The sequence below is a fragment of the Spermophilus citellus genome (genome assembly GCF_964194105.1).
Source record: "Spermophilus citellus genome assembly, chromosome: 4".
Lineage (NCBI taxonomy): Eukaryota > Metazoa > Chordata > Mammalia > Rodentia > Sciuridae > Spermophilus > Spermophilus citellus.
The window spans coordinates 159,762,273-159,781,802 of record NC_138185.1 but is presented as its reverse complement, the minus strand read 5'-3'; the positions used below and the strand labels follow the sequence as shown (position 1 = coordinate 159,781,802).

Here is a 19,530-nt window from a genome sequence, read left to right as displayed (position 1 = left end):
GTCTCAAAACTTATTTACCAAAAAATGAATTATAGGAAAAATTAGCACATAACTTTGTGTAAGCAATCTTGAAATGACGCCAAGTCGTCACCCAGATCATTTAAAATCATCTAATGTGCATCCTTCCTCTAAGGTGGTCTTCAACAAACCTTACCATTCATACTTCCATTTCTTCATGTGTTTCAAGTAGTAACACCATAACTCAGTTTAGAAAATGGGAGACTATACAATATGAACTCTAACCTGTGAGGCAAGGAAGTATGTTAGGGTATCGTGGCCATTTCATACAAGAAAACATAGAGGATAGAATTTTCTCCAAAAAACATGGCAATCATTAATGTGATTGAATGCTTCTCTTTAAATAACTGAATAAAATGCAAATGAGCCCTTCTCTTTTTTGTAAAATATTAGCTGGACTGGAAATTGTGATGAAAAGTTAATTTTCAATATCCATGTAAAATACTTTTTACTGGTTTCTCTTAACATATAGACACGCTGAAAATATGTACCTTATAAATAACTATACATGGCTCATTCTTAGCCAAGAATAAACAACATTTTCACTAGAATATTATAATTTCCTAGAATCTTTACCATCAGATCTCTCCCCTCCTTGAGGAGAGGTTGGTAAATAGGGTCTTTAAAGAAGAAATTCTTCAATAAGAACTCTGTGCTGTGATCATTTGTTACTTCTCCTGGATGAAAAGTAATATTCCCCTCATTTTGTTTTCATTGTTTTGTTTTACACTTTTCAGCAGACCAGCCGGTATAAAAATGGATATATACAGATCTGCTGGGGCTAAAGCAAGGTGGAAAGGGAAACTGTATCCCTTGTTTCCACACTATTTGCCTATTTGAAGGATCTCATATATGGTTTTTGTAAGGGACTTGAGCAAAATGAGAAAACCACCTATGTTTAATTCCAGTATGCATATTATGCATACCCTCTGCTGAAATTAGAAATGCAATATATTTTTTGAGGTAATACTACTGCTGAGGAATATAATAACTATAAAATACACATTCACAAAAATAACTCACCTTATTCACCATTTTAAACAACATAAAAGTGCAGTGTAAAAAAAGTTTTTGAAAACTGAATTCAATGTTACACAGCATTGAACTATTAAAAAGAAATCAGACTTTGACATCAGAGAACAGTAAAGAGCTTATGGCATACTGCAGTGCTCAATAAATATTTCCTTCCCCAAACAATCTCCATATGCCATTTTAGTACTCCCTGTATGTCACTTTGTGTTGCAATCTGTGCTGACTTCCTTCAATCCAGAAGTGACTGCATTTCAGTGGTAGAGTTTTATGAACTTGATTTACTCTTTAGCACTTGTAGGCCGGGATTTTTACCTTTAATTCCACAAGTGATAAATCTTATTTGTTTCTGAACAAGAAATGCCACAAATGTGTAAATGGTTAAGCTTTTCTTCCTTGACCTGGAAATTAAGTCACTGTAGGAGAGTGTTTATCTTATTATCATCGGAGGCCATTTCATTAACCAGCTGTTCTATAGACAACTGGATAGCATTCCTGACAAGAGAAGAAGCTGTTTCTATTAAGAGTGTTTCATATTGTTCTGGAGTTCTACCCTCAAAACCACTATCATTAGCGAAAACCCCTACTTGCTCATTTTCTATTGAAATTAAGAATTGCTTAGGGACATTTTTAGATTTCTTAGCATCAAATTCACTGATTTCAGTGTCTGTAATAATAATAGCAATTGGCTCCATTCTTTTGCTTTCTTCTGATTTGGGTTTCTCTGCATTGATCCCATTTTCTTTCAGATCTGATTCCTGGCTCAATTCAGTATCTTTTGACTTATTCTCTTCAGCTGCCATCTCTCTACTTTCATAGTCTTCACAGTATGGTCTGCTTTCTAGGACACTGTTACTGGATTCTTCCACAGTTTTCTGATCTGGGATTGCAGGTGATGGAGGAACATCAGAAGCCACTAGTTGCTGGTTGTCTGTTTCTGAATTTGCAAGCGGGCTTGCTTGTTGGGGTTGAACACTTTGTTTTTCTTCAATCATTTCAATTTCCTTTTCAAGGATTAGAGTTCCTGTTTGAATAGCAGAATGCCCATTATCTAATTCAAGTTCTACTGAAATCACGTTCTCTCCAGATGTTACGCTGCTGTTCACATTTGATTCACAGACCTCATCACCATCTTTGTGCAGGACGCCTTCACTTAGGTCCTGGGCTGACTTAGCCTTTGTTGCCTGGTCATTTAATTGGGTCTGAGTTTGTATATCCAACCCTTCAGCCTCTTTTTGGACTTTGATGGTGCAGTCTGAGTCTTCTGTAATTCTGGAATGATTACTTCTTTGTGCACCTTTTGAGAATTTTATGCAGGGAATCTTAATTCTGGATTTTACCTTTTTCTTAGGAAGATCAGCATCCTCATCCTTTATTTCAGGTTGCACTTCAGCCTTAAATGACTTTTGCTGCTTTGAAGAATCTGACCTTTTCCTGTGTGTTACTAGACGTTTGATTGAGGCCCAGGTGCCCGCTGGGTGCTGTGGCTGATCAGAAGCTCCTGCTTCTACCGGACACTCCCTTGCCACATTGGCAGCCTCAGAGACAGCTTTGGGCTTCACTGCCTTGACTGCTTTCTTTCTTCTCTTGAAGCAAAGCATGGATGTTTTTTCCTCATGTCTTTCATTCTGAGGACTGACTTCTGCTAATTTCATTTCATCCTTATTTTCTACTTGAATTTCAGAAACTGTGGTCTCCATATTTACACCACACTCTTTCATTCTCTAGAAAACTATATTATTTCTTCCTTAGGCAGCCTTTTAGGGCAAACTGGTGGACAAAAATATTCACACTGAGTAAAATCTCTCCCAGGTATATTCATTCCTTTCATCCTACTTTATACGGTTGTTTTAGGGCTTTCTCTAGTATACAGATGCCTCATTTCTCTATTGGTTGCAATTTCTTTTTTAATTTCTTCATGAAAGGTCTTCTATTTCAAGACCAACCTGATGAGAATAAAAAAAATGGTATTTTATTTGACCATGAGAATATTATTTTCTGTGAACATTATTTCAGTTGAATGTAGATTCTACTGGGCATGTTTTCCATATAGTAACTTCCTAAATGACTAAAGAGTAGAAATTGGGGTCTACTTTTGCCCTATTAAAAATATTTTGATATGAATATATATTTTCTTTTTGTGAAAATTTCATTTTGGATTACTCTGCAAGTCTGATATTGTCAATTCTTTAGTTGGGCTTGTCTTCATGAATTATTAATGATTGTAAATTGTAAGTTTAGCAAACAACAACTACAAACAACAAAAAACAGTGAAGGGCAGGATGACAAATAATCTAATATAAAGAATTTTGAAGCTGCAAAGGACATCAGAGATTACTTGAGGTCATTCAGTCCAGCCAGATGACAAAATTGAGCTCCAGAGGGGGCACTTGGCAGATAAGATCATAGCCATAGTTAGATTTTGACTCTCTAGAGTTCTTTCCATTGTACCATAAGGTTTCTGTTCTAAAAGTGTATGTTCTATCAAGAAGGTGCTAGTTTTCATACATACTCTTAGGAAAATTTAACATCACTGTCAATCTCCACTCTCAAATTAGTTCTATAACTTTGGTGTTTCACTTAAGTGTTTGCTGTTCATACTTTTTCCACTGTGGTATGCACGTAGTTGGAGGTTGGTACAAGTTAATGATAATAGCTGACATATGTTCAGCAACTCTTGTGTAGTAGTCCATGCTGAGCACTTTTACATACATCTCTAACCTGAACCAGGATATTACCAAATGAGTGGGTGGTAGTATCTCTGTCTACAGATGAAATAGCTTTCCTAAGATTACAAAGTTAGGTAACAGGCTCACATTCAGCCCAGCACTGCCTGTTTCTAAAACCTATGCTCTGAAACTGGGCTTTAAGAGTTTCATCAGAAAACTATTTTTTTTCTTATCTTCAATAAATCCATTAGTCAAATTTTAAAAAATTGTTTAATGGTCATTTAATTAACCATAATGCAGCCCATCAACTCATAATTGAACCTAGACTGAGTTCTTACTATTTTAAAACCAAGCTTTTGAAAGTCTTTTTATTTTTTGGTTCTGGAACCAATTTAAAAGCCAAATATAAATTGATAAGCCATGCAATTGGCAAATTGATAGGCTAAACAAAAATATGAAGGAGTATTTAAAATTAATCCCACAGAGTAGTATGATAGCATCAAAGAATGCAGATATAAGGTGATTACCTAACAAAAAATCCTATAAATTTTAGTTGGTATCTTAAAATAGGCAAGTGAATTCTTTTCTCATAACTGTTTTTTATGTAAATCCTAAATGAAGTTTCATTTGGGTAGCCCTTGGTTTTGTGAACTGGAATTCTGGAAAATCAGTTTATGATCTAAGGAAATATATTTTTAGGTTCAGTATGGCATACTTCATGCTTCTAAGACAAAGTCATTCTAGAACGATGGCAGAAAATATGAACATTTTACAGTATCTTTCACACATAATGCTTCAATCAGCACCAGAACCTCAGCTGATTGTAACTCAAGTCTTCTCATCTCTTGTGCATTCTCATAGCTTAAGCATTTTTAGTAAGCAGAGGATGTATTACTAATAAAAATATTGAAAATGGATTATTTTTAAGAATGTATCATTAGAAACTAACCTGAATTGCCCTAAGACAACTGCTGGTAAAGCTCACTTGAATGTATATCATGCTGTAGAAACAAACATCCAAACAGAAGCCTAACAGAAATGGAGGTGGGGTAGGGCGGGAGGCAGTCTGTAGACATTAAAACTTAGAAGAATGTTAGATTGCTAATGACTCGTCCTTAACCTGCAAGGGTAGCTTCACTGACTCAGGAAACCTTAAAGCCCCCGTTTTTCACCGAATCTTATGTCTAATGCCACAGAAAACACCACCTCCCTTCTATCCCTTGCAGCAAAGAGCAACCACTACCTGAGGAAAGCAAAGCATCTTTCCCGAACACCAGATATGGACCACGAAGCTTCCTTCTGGAGGAAGGAATCTCTCTGGCTTGATACCCTTTATGGCAGGATATGGAGCGCGCAGGATAAAGTACTCAAAAAGGAAAATGTCGGGGGCGTGGAACAGATAACCAAGCTTCAAGCTATCTGTAAAATTATAATGGTCAGGAATCTCAAGTCACATTTTCCAAAACAGGGTAAAGGAGAGGGGAAAAATACCGTAACCCATGCTTCTGGTACTAGCGGTAAAGCCAAGTGGGTAGGTGGGAGACGCCTGCGGACTAATGACCTTCTAGGTTCTCACTCCTGGCCATCTCGGAGGACCCGGGTCCCGCTTGTAGTGAGGGCACCTCCCACCCACTTTGCCGCACAGGAGGTGAGCGGACTTGACACTTCTCCGACCCACCGCCTCCGCAGCCTTCTAACCTGCCTTCACTTACCGTTAGCGCTGGCGTGAACTCCACTGCTGAGGTCGGGCAATCTTGCGCAGCAATGCGCCCAGACAGCCTGGGAACCACCTCACACCCTGAGCAAACAGCCCTCTGCAGAGGGACTGCAGCCAGGCTGCGCCCCTTCCCCAGCAGCTTGGAGATTGACAGCCGGCCTCACCAATGCGCGAGGAGCGGCGGGGCGGGGCCGGAGGCGAGGCGGGGCAACCTTAGGAGCGGGGGCGCTGGGAATGGGGGATCCACCTGTGAATAGTTTGCAGCCAGCTGGAGAGCTCCCTTCTGGGTAGCCGGGGATGCGAATTCTCCCTGCGGTCTCAAATCAGGGCAAGGGCAGAGGTACCACCGAGAGAGTGGGAAGATGGGGGAGGTGACCAAAGAAGAGAACCCCGCATTTTTCAAAGTAGCAAAATCCTTTTTTAAATTATAGGCACTCCCATTAAATTACCTCCACGAATATTTAAAGACAAGGCAGACGTCTAATTTTAAAAGCAGGATTCAAAGTGCATAGAGTAGTGAAATGTCAGTTGGAAAGAAAATTACATATAAATCCAAACAAAAAGAAACAAAACTTTCCCAGCAGTGGCTTTGAATATGAAGTTGTCATGGTTCTTGCCAGATAGGCTCTCAGACCTGACTCCCAGTAGAAGGAGGTGGAGATGACGATGCATAGCAACATCTAAGCCAACAAGGTGAGAAGGGCACAGATCGCAGTCCCACAACTACTTCTTCTTTTTTTTAATAAATATTTTTAAGTTGTAGTGGACACAATACCTTTATTTAATTTATTTATTTATATGTGGTACTGAGGATCAAACCCAGGGTCTCACATATGCTAGGCAAGCACTCTACCCAGAGCCACAACCTCAGCTTCAAGTCCCACCACTTTTAATAACTTACATATATTTCCTAAAATAAGTTGAAATAGCTTTAAGTTGCTTATGTTATAAGCATATAATTCATTATGTGATTAACTTTGTCTCTCTTAATTAAGCAGGAGTGGAAGAGAGGACATTTCATTTTCTACCTTCCTGCCTGATGGCCTGTTATTTTCATGGATTTTCTGAGCCTTTACCTAAAAATGGTTCTAGTTGTGGTTAAAAACTGCACAAGTACTTATTTGTAAACACAAAGCATGAATGTAACACCCAATGAAAGCTTAGGATGACTTGCTTTGGGAGCACTCCTGGGAGCTCCAGCTGTGAGGTCCAGCCTCCTCCCTGAACCTTTCCAGCAGAACCTCCAGATGGTGGAAGGAAGAACTCCTGAAAAACAGCAGCACTTCTTTTTTCAATGGGACCATCATCTTAGTGTGTGTGTCCATTTTTGAATGTTTTCCCAGGAACACATTTTACCTTTGTAAGATTTTTTAAATTCCTTTTTCCCCCAGGGCTGAGGACCAAACCCAGGGCCTTGCATGTGCTAGGCAAGTGCTCTGCAGCTGAGCTAAATCCCCAACCCCACTTTGTAAGATCATTCCACCAAGACTTATTAAGGAACAAACTGAAGCTGGGCACAGCAGTCCACGCCTGTAATCCCAGTGGCTCAGGGGGCTAAGGCAGAAAGATTGCAAGTTCAAAGCCAGTCTCAGCAACTTAATGAGGCACTTAGCAACTCTGTCTCTAATTGCAATATAAAAAAAAGGGCTGGGGATGTGGCTCAATGGTTGAGTACCTCTGGGTTCAATCCCTAGTACCCCCCCCCCAAAAAAAAAAAACAAATAATCCAACAAAGCTGAATTGAAGTTGTCAGGATCTTAAATTTGCAGATAAGAGCTGTAAAGCAGGAAACCCATAAACATCTATAAGCATGTGAATTAAGAAATTCAGTTTAGCGCTGTTTATCCAACAATCATAGGTGTGTGAAAATGGCTTTGATATCTCCTTATGGGCTGCTAACCCCGCTTCTGCCAGTTTTGAAGCTTAAACAAGGCAAAAAAACTGAACTTAGTGGCCCACACCTATAATCCTAGTGACTTGGGAGGTTGAGACCAATCTCAGAAACATACTGAGATCCTGACTCAAAATAAAAAGACTGGGGATGTAGTTCAGTGACAAAGTGCCCTGGGCTCAAACCCCAGTTCTGCACAAATAAATAAATAAGAGCAAAAAGAAATTCATGCCACTTATAAGCAACTGAGGTTCTGTTACTCATACTCAAACTCCAAGATTCTTCAAATCTAGTGGACCTGAGAATCTGCAGCAGTTTTAGGCAACAAATAAGGATGGTTTACCTAGATGAGGACAGGGCAGAATAGCTGTCTTAGTAGAGAGCACTGGGAAATGAAGAAAGATTCATGTTGAATGATATAAAGTCCACCTTAATGACTCTTATTCTACTTGCTTAAAAAAAAAAAGTAAAAGGGAGCTGAAAAGCAGTTTGAAGTCAGAGGTAAATTTATCTTGTATTTGAAAGACAAATTAAGAGATTTCTTTGAGGTATATTACAAATAACTTGTCCCTGACTTCTACCACACATAGTCATTCACACTGAGTATAGTACTATAAATAAAATACTGCACTGTGGTTTTTCTTTAGGATTTGACTAGAACCCAATGCCAGATCTATTTTTAAAAAAATGTATCCAGTACCTCATACAGGAAAAAAACCTGTCATCCCTGAATGCACTTAAGTGACAGTTAAGACTGTTGAAATTATTACCCATATCATTGTCTAGTACTCTATTAGTAGCTTTGCATTATGTAATAGGAAATGGGCTATAAATGTGTCTCCAATTTGATGAGAAATTACCCTACTTACAGTTTATCATGTAATATCACCAGATACAGTGTGACAATAAAATAGTTTACACATTTATCTGAATCATACCATCATACCATTTCTCCAACTCTGGTCACTACCCACCCACAGTCCAGGCCTGAGCTGTGGAAGTAGGTAAGCCCTTCAAGAGTCTTAACATTTCAGAGGTCTTCTGAGAAGAAGTCCTTCAGCCCCTTTCCCTAGCACACCATGAAGTGAAATTGTAGTTCCAATTTGCTGATGGTTGATCTGCCTGGGGGCAGCATGAAAGTTGCAGAGAGCCACCAGAAACCCAACAGCAGTTCTTCTGGAATCTGCTTTAATTGGCAGCACATAAATGTTGCTGACTCTCTTGAATTAAGTGTCTATACATTTTCAACTCACAGCAACAGCCTAGCAGTAAGATGACTAATATGGGAAAGGAACGCAGTCACAGCCCAGAGAACAGTAAGAACAGACACAGGGAAGCAGTGATCAAAAGTAACTCCCAACCCCAAGGTGAAAACACTGGGCCTTCTCTGGTGACACACATAAGCACTCCACGCACCAATGCTTCTATGGTCTTTAATACAAGTCTTCACTTGACCTGCTGTTATTTGGCTGCTTGTGCCTTCTTTCATTGTGGAAATAGCATCTGTAAGCTGGTACGTGTGACACATCTTCTTTATCAAAGACTGAAAAAGCAATTCCACAAAACCCATGCCATCAGGACTGCTCAACAGCCTTCTAACCTCTATTTCCTCTCTTAGCTTCTTCTACCCTTATCATTCCTTCCTTCTGGAGGGATATGAAAAAGGCACAGCTTACCACCTCTCACAACCTGGCAGGAGTTGCCTTCTAGGTAGAGCTTGGAGAGACGGACTGATGGTAGAGAAAAGACTTTGGAAACAAAACAACTTACAAGTTCATGGTGCAGGCCCTGGCAGTGCAATCTTGCAGTTTGCCTTTCTGTAAAATGGGGATACTAACTTAATTTAGAGATCTATTCTATCATAGTTAATATTTACACTTTTTTTTTAAAGAGGAGAGGGAGAGAGAGAGAGAGAATTTTTTTTTTTTTAATATTTATTTTCAGTTCTCGGCAGACACAACATCTTTGTTGGTATGTGGTGCTGAGGATCGAACCCGGGCTGCACGCATGCCAGGCGAGCGCGCTACCACTTGAGCCACATCCCCAGCCCTATTTACACATTTTTAAGCAAAGGTTAGCTCTTACTTTGCGATGACAGGTCTCTCACAAGAAAAGTTAGAATATTCTAGGAAAAATGAAATTCTATAGAAAAGCCCAGACATTTAGTAGCAATTCAATAAACAACTGCTGAACCAGCAAGAGTAAAAAGGGTTAACCTATGTCTAGTGCTATGACCATCCTTCCTAAGGACTTAATGGTGCTAATGCTATGATAGAAATGGGAATTCCAAGGAAGCTCAGGGCGAAAACCTATATACGCAATACTTCCCTGGGATGGGGGTGGGAAATGAACAATATAGAAAGGTATTAGATAAAAAGGCAAATCTTCCTCCATACCCTACTTCCACTCTGACCTTCTTAGGTCTCCTGAATCATGTGTCCTTGCAGAGATACACAAGCATGCACATATTCCCCGCTTTAAACACAACTGATCACAAAGTACATACTGCAATTTGCTTCTTCAGCCCCAGGGGGCTGCCCAACAGATGGGTTCAGATAGGATGGCAGTGATACTGCAGCACAGTCTATCAGTGCTATGATTTACATTTTAACACCAAGATAGCAAAATTATTTTCTTTTTATTCTGTAGAACTTCATTAAAGTAAATAGGTACATGAGCTATGTTAATTTGTACATAATCATGAGAATTAAGGCTGAAAAAAGGCTTGTAGACAAACTCCCATTATTCATTTCATAAGACCCTCCAGGCAGGGGCTGACTTCTCACAACTTCCCACCACAGTGGGCCAAACTTTCAAAGTGGCTTCTTGGAGAAGGATGATCTAGAAAGAAAAACAAAGAAATAAATGTTTTCTCTTTGCACCAAAATGTTTCTTCTTTCCTTCCACACTGCATTATTCTCCACTCATATTGCTAAAGCTGTTGACATTTACACGCTCTCCCACCAATAGTCTTCTAGGGTCTGCCCATAATAGGTTGGAGAATAATGCATGGCATTTACATGAAGGTTATGTTAATACTACTCAGGAACACACCAAGCAGTAAGCCAGGACCGCATTTCCAGTAGTTCACATGCCCTCTCAAAGAACACAGTCTCCCTGGCATTGAGCTCAAAGTCTCTTTTCTTAGCATCCTCACCATGACTTAAATGGTTACATTTTGCTTCCATCTGGACCTTTACTTTCTCAAATGATATAAGAGCTTTTATTCTGCCCTTTGATGCCCTTGTCTTTTCTAGCTCTTTCCATCCTTTCTCAAGCCATCCCTCCTCTGGTTCCAGTTTGGATTTGTAACCCGAGATCATTTACATAGTCGTCAGTACACCTGTTACTGTCAAAATCAGGACTCAATTTCCTAAAACTCATCTTCCTCTTTTCTTGGTTTATTTCCTCATTTTTACAGGGTACATTGCTAAATAATTTCCTAAGAGAAGATGTGGAAGTGGCAAATCTGTGCATATCTGAAAACATCTGGACAGATTTGAATGGGTTAACATAGAGGGAAAGTTATCTTTCCCTGAACTTGGAAGATATTGGGTTGCCATTGTTAAAAAGCCTCTTATTGATGATAAGACAGGTGTTCAGTGTAATTCTCATTTTTTCACAGGAAAATCAGGTTTTTTTTTTTTTCTTTTCCTTACTTGGAAAAGATTGTTTAGGATTTTCTTATTAGATGTTTTTGAAATTTCAATTGGATGTGCCTAGGGATAGTTCACTCATTGTGATTCACCTAAGAACCCAAGAACTCCTGGACTGGTCCTGTTTTCTTCTTCTTCTTCTTCTTTTATTTTTTTAAATACTTTTTTAGTTGCATATAGATACAATACCTTAATTTTATTTGTTTATTTTTATGTGGGATCGAACCCAGTGCTTCACGCATGCTAAGCAAGTGCTCTACCACTCAGCCACAACCTCAGCCCCATTTTCTTCTTTACTCTGCTTTCTGGGACATTTACTCAACTCCTGCCTTCTGTCTGTTCAAACTTGTTGATACAGATCTCTAGCTGGTCTGGCCTCCAACATGCCATCAACTTTTAGCTCAAGCCTAACCTTCTCTGCTGGCCCTCCATAGTTCATTACAGCAACACTCTCCCCTGCACAGCCAACCCAGGACAAGCCTGCTCTTTTCCTAAAGATGTGTTGAAATACAAATATCTTATTCACTGGCTATTGCTAACTCTCATTCTTGATCTCCTCCCCTCAGTGAAGTCCAAAAAGAAATGTTTTGAAAGCATTAAAATTTGAATTTTTACAATTGTTGATTTCTGTAATACTAAATATAGTATAGAGGGAAAGAAAAATAAAACTCTATCCAGTAACAACTTACCTGTTTAAAAGAGTCCATTCACCTGTTCGGTTTCAGGGTCCAAGTCAATGTCATAAAAACAGGGCCGGGTAGGGAGCCCAGGCATTGTACTCATCTAGGATGTAAAACAGCATGAAAAATGAACTTAATGTGATTTTTTTCTGGGGGGTGTGCAGAGTACCATGGATTGAACCTGGGGCACTTTACCACTTAGCCACATCCCCAGCCCCCTTTTTTAAATTTTGAGACAGGGTTTCACTAAATTGCTTAAGGCCTTGCTAAGTTGCTGAGGCTGGCTCCAAACTTGCAATCCTCCTGCCTCACCCTCCTGAGTAGCTAGGATTACAGGAGTGCACTACTATGTCCAGTACAATCATTACTCTTAAACTTATAGTGCTTATATGTTTATTCTTGCTTCTTTTCTAAAGTCTTGACTTTAATAAATACCTGCTTAGATGCAAATTCACATGGATTGTAAGTGTGAACTTGGTATATTTTTATGTGTAACCATACCCTGTATAATGAACACACACAAGTTGCAAATCAGAACCAGACAGGAAAACAACTTAGGCTGAACTTTTAAAATTTAAGTATAAAAACACTGTTAAGTAGGATGAGTCATCTTCTGTAAAACAAAACATTAATACTCAAGAAAATCTAAATTTTGACATGTGAGCACCAAACAATACACAATATAGGGATCTGATAACTGGTTTCTATTCCTGTGTTCTGCAAGAGATAAGGACAACTATGGAAAAGAAAAGGACTAGTTTTTAGACCTAGCAGAAAAATCTAGCAGACTGCATATTATGAAGACAAGAGACATGTGCCCACTGGAATAGATGTGCATGTGCCTGTCAGCAGAAAGCTCTAAAAATGGTTCCCCAAACAGCAGTAAGATTTTCAGAGTTTTTACTCCTTCCCAAAGATGATTTTTTTCTTAAATATTGGTTATTAATAATCAGAAAAAAATAAAATGATGTGTATACATATATATAAACCTAGATATAAAATTCTGAAAAGAAGTCACCATGCTTTGAAGTGATACATAAATAAATCCTCTGAGCACTGCTGAGGCCCCACAGCAACCAAGAGGTATTAAGAACAGAATTATTAAGAGTGTTTAAGTCATTTGATTATGTGTGCAAGTCTTGGTCAAAGTTAAAGCTGAAGGCCCCTGAAGCAAGTTTTATTCTCCATGAGAAAGTCTTGTACTGGGCAGGCTGGCTGTCAAAGCAGGCAGATGTGCACTGGCCTGACCACATCCAGCTCTGCTTTCATCTCTATGATTAACCTTCTTCATACGAACATGGAAAGTAACCAGGCAGAGTGCAGCAACTGCTCTTGTTCTGATAAGTGCTGACAATTTCTCCAAAAGAACAGCATATATTTCTGCAGGTGCTGGTTTAACATTCCTATCAAAAGAAAATTTCTACAAGCCCCAAACTGATAAGCATTACATCACAAGACTAAGCCTCCTATTCTCTGGAGTGGCCAAGGAGGCAATAGTGTGCTGGCACTTGTGCTGATGCCATTGTTCCATGGTGATGTTGACCCATCCTGTGAGCTAGGGTCAATGGGCTCACACCTCTCATACCTTGCCTGAGACCAAAGTCAGCAGAGGTAAGAACTGAATTCAGCTCTGACATCATGCACTTTCAAAAGGATGCATGTCACCCCTATCACTTTCTTACTGTACTGAAAGAATGGCATAGCTTTAAAAGTACATCCATGCATTTCTTTTCTTTTTCTTTTTTTGGTACTGGGGATTGAATTCAGGGGCACTGAGCCACATCCCCAGCCCTATTTTGTATTTTATTTCGAGACAGCGTCTCACTAAGTTGCTTAGCACCTCGCTAAATTGCTGAGGCTGGCTTTGAACTCTCGATCCTCCTGCTTCAGCCTCCCGAGTTGCTGGGATAACAGGGGTGCAGCAATGTGCCTGGGGCATTTCTTTTTTATTGTACTAGTCTAGTTGAATATTTCAATTCTGTTTTGCATGTAAGTACAATTTGTAAATTCAGGATAGCAGGCAGACCTAAGAGGAATCTTAGGCGCAAATCTATGTTAACATTAGGACAACATTTGTCTAAACTACGATTATGTCCTTAATCATCTCTCTACCTTCCTATTATGTGCATAAAACCTGTAAGTAAGCAAATTTGCTTTTTGTCTATCTATGATTCAGTTGTATTTTATGAAGGAATTCCTTACTCAAAGATGATGACCTCCCTGAATTTTAGGCATCTACCCTAAACCTGTCAGTAAAACCCTGGACATATAGAACCTCAGTCCTTACTCCTAGGACTGCTGGGAGGACTGTTATCTAGCATAAGGTGCCAAATAAACACTAATTATGATTATAATTGTCCTTCAGTAACATCAGGGGTTGGTTCCTGGATCCCCATGATTTCTAAAATCTGTAGATGCTCAAGTCCCTTATTTAAGATGATGTAATATTTGCATATAACCTATGCACATCCTCTCCTATACTTTAAATTATCTCTAGATTACTTATAATGCAATGTAAATGCTATATAATTTTATATATTAAAAAGTTTGTATATGTTCAGTACAGACAATTTTTTAGAAATACTTTTGATCCACAGATGATTGAATCTGCAGATACAGAACTCATGGCTATGAAGAGCTGCCTACATATTACCACTGACCCAACCTATCAATAGGTCCATCCTGGACTCAATCAAGGGCAAGTTACCCCTGAATTTTTTATGCAGTAGTAGTCACAGTATCACATTTGAATTAACATCAATATGGTCCATAGCATGAGGATTAATCATAATAGGCCTAACTCCAACTTTCTTCTCAGCAGTGAACTCTGTTAATTTGGCATTTTATTGGCAACTTAACAATACATTTAGGATGAGAAGCACACATAAGTAGGCTCCTCTCTCGTGGCCTCACTTACCGTTCCTACTAAAGGGTAAAGAAAACCAGCCCCGACACTGGCACGGATGTCACGAATGGGCAGAACAAAGCCTGTGGGCACCCCTTTTTGCTCTGGGTTGTGAGACAAGGACAAGTGTGTTTTGGCCATGCAGATGGGTAGATTCCCAAAGCCCTGGGGGGAAAGAGAACAAGAGTAGGACAAATAAAAAGTTGACAAGTACAAAAAAGGATATCAGGGCATTCTGATTACAAGCTTCTTTAATTTATTTGAAATAGCTGATGACCTTCATGTTTATCTCTATTTCTCTATCCTCCTGCTTAATAGAGCATGAGGATAAAACCGGGGAAAGGTTCTTGATATTTCAGTTATGACATTCCTCACATCCTCAGGGCTTTTCTATACATTCACATATGACATATGGGTAAAGGAAGACCCTGGATGGAATCACCTATCCAAACCCAGGATTTCAGAGGTGAGAAGGCTGCTATTCAAAGAAGTGAAGCGGAGGGTGACTGGCAGGGCTGGGAGAACTCAGGGATTCTGACTCCAAGGCCTGCTTTGCAAAGGGAGGAAAAAACAAACTAGCCCAACGTCTACCTGCTTTGTGTAGACTTCAGCTTTCTGCTGAGCTTCAGGGAGTAATTCAATGTCATCGGCCCCATAGATCTTCTGCGCAATGATCCTGATTTTATCCTCAACTGGGAGCTAATACACAAGAAAGAAAAGAGAAACCATGACATGCATGAGAACTCCTCACAGGGACATGGTCACATTCCAGGTCAGTGTCACTAAAAGGGTCATATTTTTTAATATACATATATTGATATGCAAATAATTTGAAGTTTATTGGTTTAGGAACATGTTAATTCCAAGCCCCAGATTTTTAAAAAATTCTTATTTATTTATTTTTAGTCATACATGACAGTAGAATGCATTTTGATATATAATACATAAATGGAATGTACATACATCAATCATATTGTCTATTCTATTCTGCTGCCCTTCCTATCCTCCCTACTCCTCCCCTCCTCTCCCATCCTTCCTCTCTATCCAATCTAATGTGACACACTTCTTTTTTTTTCCTTTGTCTCATTACAACATCATATATGTATTCTGTATAACAATGAGGTTCTCCTTCCATCTTCTGTACAACCCCCCTTCTCCCTCTTTTTCCCTCCCACCTCTCTTCCCTATTTAGTGGTAGTCTTCTTCTCATGCTCTTCCTCCCTATCCCATTTTGAGTCACCCCCCTTATATCAGAGAAGACATTAGGCATTTGTTTTTTAGGGATTGGCTAACTTCACTTGGTATAATCTCCTCTAATGCCATCCATTTGCCTGCAAATGCCATGATTTTATTATTTTTTAGTGCTGAGTAATATTCCATTGTGTATAAATGCCACATTTTTTAATCCATTCATCTATTGAAGGGCATCTAGTTTGGTTCCACATTCTAGCTATTGTGAATTGTGCTGCTATAAACATTGATGTGGCTGTGTCCCTGTAGTATGCTCTTCTTAGGTCTTTTGCCAAGCCCCAGATTTTTAAAAATTTTTAAATTTTTTAATATTTTTGTGATACTGGGGATTGAATTCAGGGGTGCTCTATCACCCCAGCACTTTTTTGAGACAGGGGCTCATTAAGTTGTCCAGGCTACCCTCCAACTTGTAATCCTCCTGCCTTAGCCTCCCAAATATCTGGGATTACAACATGCCCATCCCAAGCCCAAGGTTTGATAAGTAGAGAATGTCCCATGGAAGTGAAATTATTTTGTCTATATATAATTATACGTGAGTGTGTATGTGTGTGTGTGTGTGTGTGTGTGTGTAGAGGGTATGGTTAGATACACTGATAGAAAGGTGCACACACACACACACACACACACACATATAAATACTGTATTAAAATTAGTATTTTAACTGGTTCTCTACTCCTTAGCAACTAAGATTAAAAGAATATATTGGGCAAGTTTTTTTTTTTTGAAAGGAGTAATAAACTTTATAAAATTATACCTTTAAATAGTCATCATTTATGAAGGGGCTTTGTTTAATGGTCATGAATAAAATGAATATTCAATAAAGGTTTTAAAAAGATGCAACAGATTACTTTCATATGCATCTTATAACTGGGGCTTATTAAATGCCAAGGCACACTGAGAACTTCTGAAGCAAAAAGCACTTTGGCTGAGGGGTGATCTAAGACTAGCAGATATTGAATAAGACAAAAAGTAGTAGCTTTGTCTTATGTCAGAGCAGAGAAAAACTCCAAGCAGAAATGGGTTAAAAAGTCCTTGTAACCCTACTTCTTCCATGTCTCCTGCTTGCTTTAAGAACTGTGGTTTCTGACTTAAGTGCTGTGGATAGGGGTTTAGAGAGGGTAACTGTAAGTACTTTGCACTTTGTGTACCATTTTCTAGAATGATGATTGGTTGAAAAGATTTTCAAACCCATCTATAAAAACCAGAGTTCAGGGGCTAGGGAGTAGCTCAGTGGTAGAGCACTGGCCTACCATATGAGAGCACCATGTTTGAGAGCACCAGTAAAACAAAATAAACACAAAATTCCATTAAAAAAAAAAAAGAGTTCAACAGGAGAATGTCTGTCAATAGGAGATTTTTTTTTTTTTTTAAATACTGGGGATCGAACCTGTGTGCTTTATCACTGAGCCATATCCGGAGCCCTTTGTATATTTTATTTTAAGACATAAAGTCCTGCAAAGTTGCTTAAGGGCCTCACTAAATTGCTGAGGCTGGCCTTGAACTTGCAATCCTCCTGCCTCAGCCTCCCAAGTTGCTGAGATTACAAGCATATACCACCACTCCTGGCAAAGAAGTTAATTAATTGGCAGTGTATTATATCTGCAAGTCACAAAGAGGAACAAGACAAAGAGGAATTTGGCAGTGTATCATATCAATATAAATACTGTATTAAAAGCAATCAGTATTTTACCTTTATTTTACAAGAGTAATTGAGTTTCTTCCTTCTGCTTTTTTATGTTTTTAATTTTTTTTCAAAGCCTATGATATCTTGTAAAAACCAAGCCAGGAACTAGCTTATAGAATTACAACCAGAACTGCACCTATACATTCCATATTCCTAACCGAGTTGCCAATTGTGGACATACTACTTAATGTTCGACCACATCCTGAAGTACATGGGACAGAGAACTGAAAACAAAATGCAATCTTACAGTTATCCGGAGCTGAGAGTCCAGTCTTTGGTCCTGTAACTCGCCCATGTAGGAAGTGAAACCACAAGGTTGAGAGGCTGAAGCTGCTACACATGGGCTCTACAGAGATAGCCACACAGAAACCTCACTATACTTTTTTTTTCTTCCGCATATAGCAAGTAACCCACCTCAAGGTCATAAAGGAGCTGGAAGCTGCTGGGCACCTGTGCAGCTCTCTGGACAGCCTGAGCCAGGGCTAAAGCACCCTTGCCCCCTTCCGCCCAGTGAGTGCACTTGATGGCATCAAAGGCCCCATGTTCTCTGGCAAGGCGGCTAATGAGGTCCAGCTCGGCCTCTGTGTCTGTCCTGTAAAGGAGTGCTTCACGTTAAAGCATGGAAGATGGCTGGAAAGGACAAAGTATAACTTTTTTATGCCATTAAAACCCATGTGAGTTACCCACTGATAAATGGAAATCAGTCAATACAAATAATACTGCCTGGGTTTGAATCTTTTCTTCACAACTAACTACCTAGGTAACTTTTGGCCAAAACATCTTTATGTATCTCAAATCCCACATGGGTTAAAATGGCAATACTCACAGCACTTATTTCATTGGAATGTCATGAGGCTTAGATGGAAAGTACTTGGAACATTTCCAGAACACTATCAGGAATCAATAAATACTGGCTTTTCAAAAATTTGCTTTCCATTCTACTGCGGTGAGGCCATTATAACAAAACCCAAACCAGTACCAAAATGCCAAACAACCCACACAAGTCCTCGCATGAGCATTTCCAGCTCAACATGTTCAATTCCATCAAGACACCATCCCACCAGACCTAGAGAAATAATGGAAGACTGCAGGCTACAATCTTATGCTAGTACAAAAGGCCTCTATCAGCCAATGGAGCATTAAACCTCCATCCTGTGTGCTATCTATCTTACTCAGTGTTTGAAAAGGGACCCCACAGGGACTGAATCTCACTTCTGGACCTTCAGAAGGTAAGGCAGTGAGTTTGCCGTGATATATGTGGTACCTGTCAAATTACAGGCTCAACCCGCAGGCTGTAACCAGTAGCAGCAACTGAAGAACAAAATGAAGCTAAAAGCACCTCTCAACAGTTAGCTATTAGGAAATGCTTCCTGGCTATTTTCCACATTCCCCCCCTTTTCTCTTATGCTCTGTACTTACTTGAATGCATTCACAGCCACCACTACAGGAACTCCAAACATTCTGGCATTTTCTATTTGTTTCCTCAAGTTACTGAAGCCTTTTTCAACCAGCTCCAAGTTCTGTAAAACAAGAGTGACAGGTCTGTAAGATCAGAGAGCAGATGGTTGCAGCTTCTTCTTAAAAGGCAAACGGCCTCCTTGAGTGAGTAGCCTTTCATTGCCAGGACGCAGAGGCAAGCCGACAAGTAAGAGAAAGGCCAATGAGGCAACTCACTCCTGGTGAGTGGATGCTGTGGAGGAGGAAGGAGCTGTAACTCCACCTGCAGCACTGGAGCTACGCCCGTACCCTCATCACCTTGAAAACACAAGAGCTGGGGGATTTGTGGTCATTATACCACATCTACTAGCCACATCTTAATAGCTCTGCTGCTGTTTGAAGGGGATGAGTTGCCCCTACCTAAATGATGTTTATGGATTGTATACACACATATGCTACAAAAATACAGACTCTTTTCAGTATAGTATAATCCCTTCCATTAGAAAACAGAGCCTGGCACAAAAGAGGCATTCACTATCCTTTACTGTAGAAGACCTATGACGACATCAGTGATGCTCTCACAGGCTTGCAAT

General features: G+C 39.5%; 2 protein-coding genes across 2 annotated transcripts in view; both read right to left on the bottom strand.

Moving 5' to 3' along the window:
* Positions 1-811: 811 nt before the first annotated feature.
* On the bottom strand, positions 812-2,843 carry AKAP5 (A-kinase anchoring protein 5). Its single transcript, XM_081291485.1, has one exon. The coding sequence runs from the start codon at positions 2,766-2,768 to the stop codon at positions 1,461-1,463; it is 1,308 nt and encodes a 435-aa protein (XP_081147611.1). The 5' UTR covers positions 2,769-2,843; the 3' UTR covers positions 812-1,460.
* A 6,547-nt stretch (positions 2,844-9,390) lies between these two features.
* The window catches only part of MTHFD1 (methylenetetrahydrofolate dehydrogenase, cyclohydrolase and formyltetrahydrofolate synthetase 1), a 69,855-nt gene continuing 59,715 nt past the window's right edge, over positions 9,391-19,530 (bottom strand). Inside the window, exons 23-28 of the mRNA XM_081289991.1 lie at positions 18,920-19,020; positions 17,915-18,092; positions 15,157-15,264; positions 14,578-14,730; positions 11,670-11,763; positions 9,391-10,165 (exon numbers count right to left, since the gene is read on the bottom strand). Coding sequence (XP_081146117.1) covers positions 11,674-11,763; positions 14,578-14,730; positions 15,157-15,264; positions 17,915-18,092; positions 18,920-19,020 — 630 coding nt within the window. The 3' untranslated portion in view covers positions 9,391-10,165; positions 11,670-11,673. The remainder of the gene's footprint in view (positions 10,166-11,669; positions 11,764-14,577; positions 14,731-15,156; positions 15,265-17,914; positions 18,093-18,919; positions 19,021-19,530) is intronic.

Excerpts from the sequence above, each read along its gene's own strand:
- AKAP5 (XM_081291485.1), bottom strand. The coding sequence starts at position 2,768 with ATGAAAGAGTGTGGTGTAAATATGGAGACCACAGTTTCTGAAATTCAA.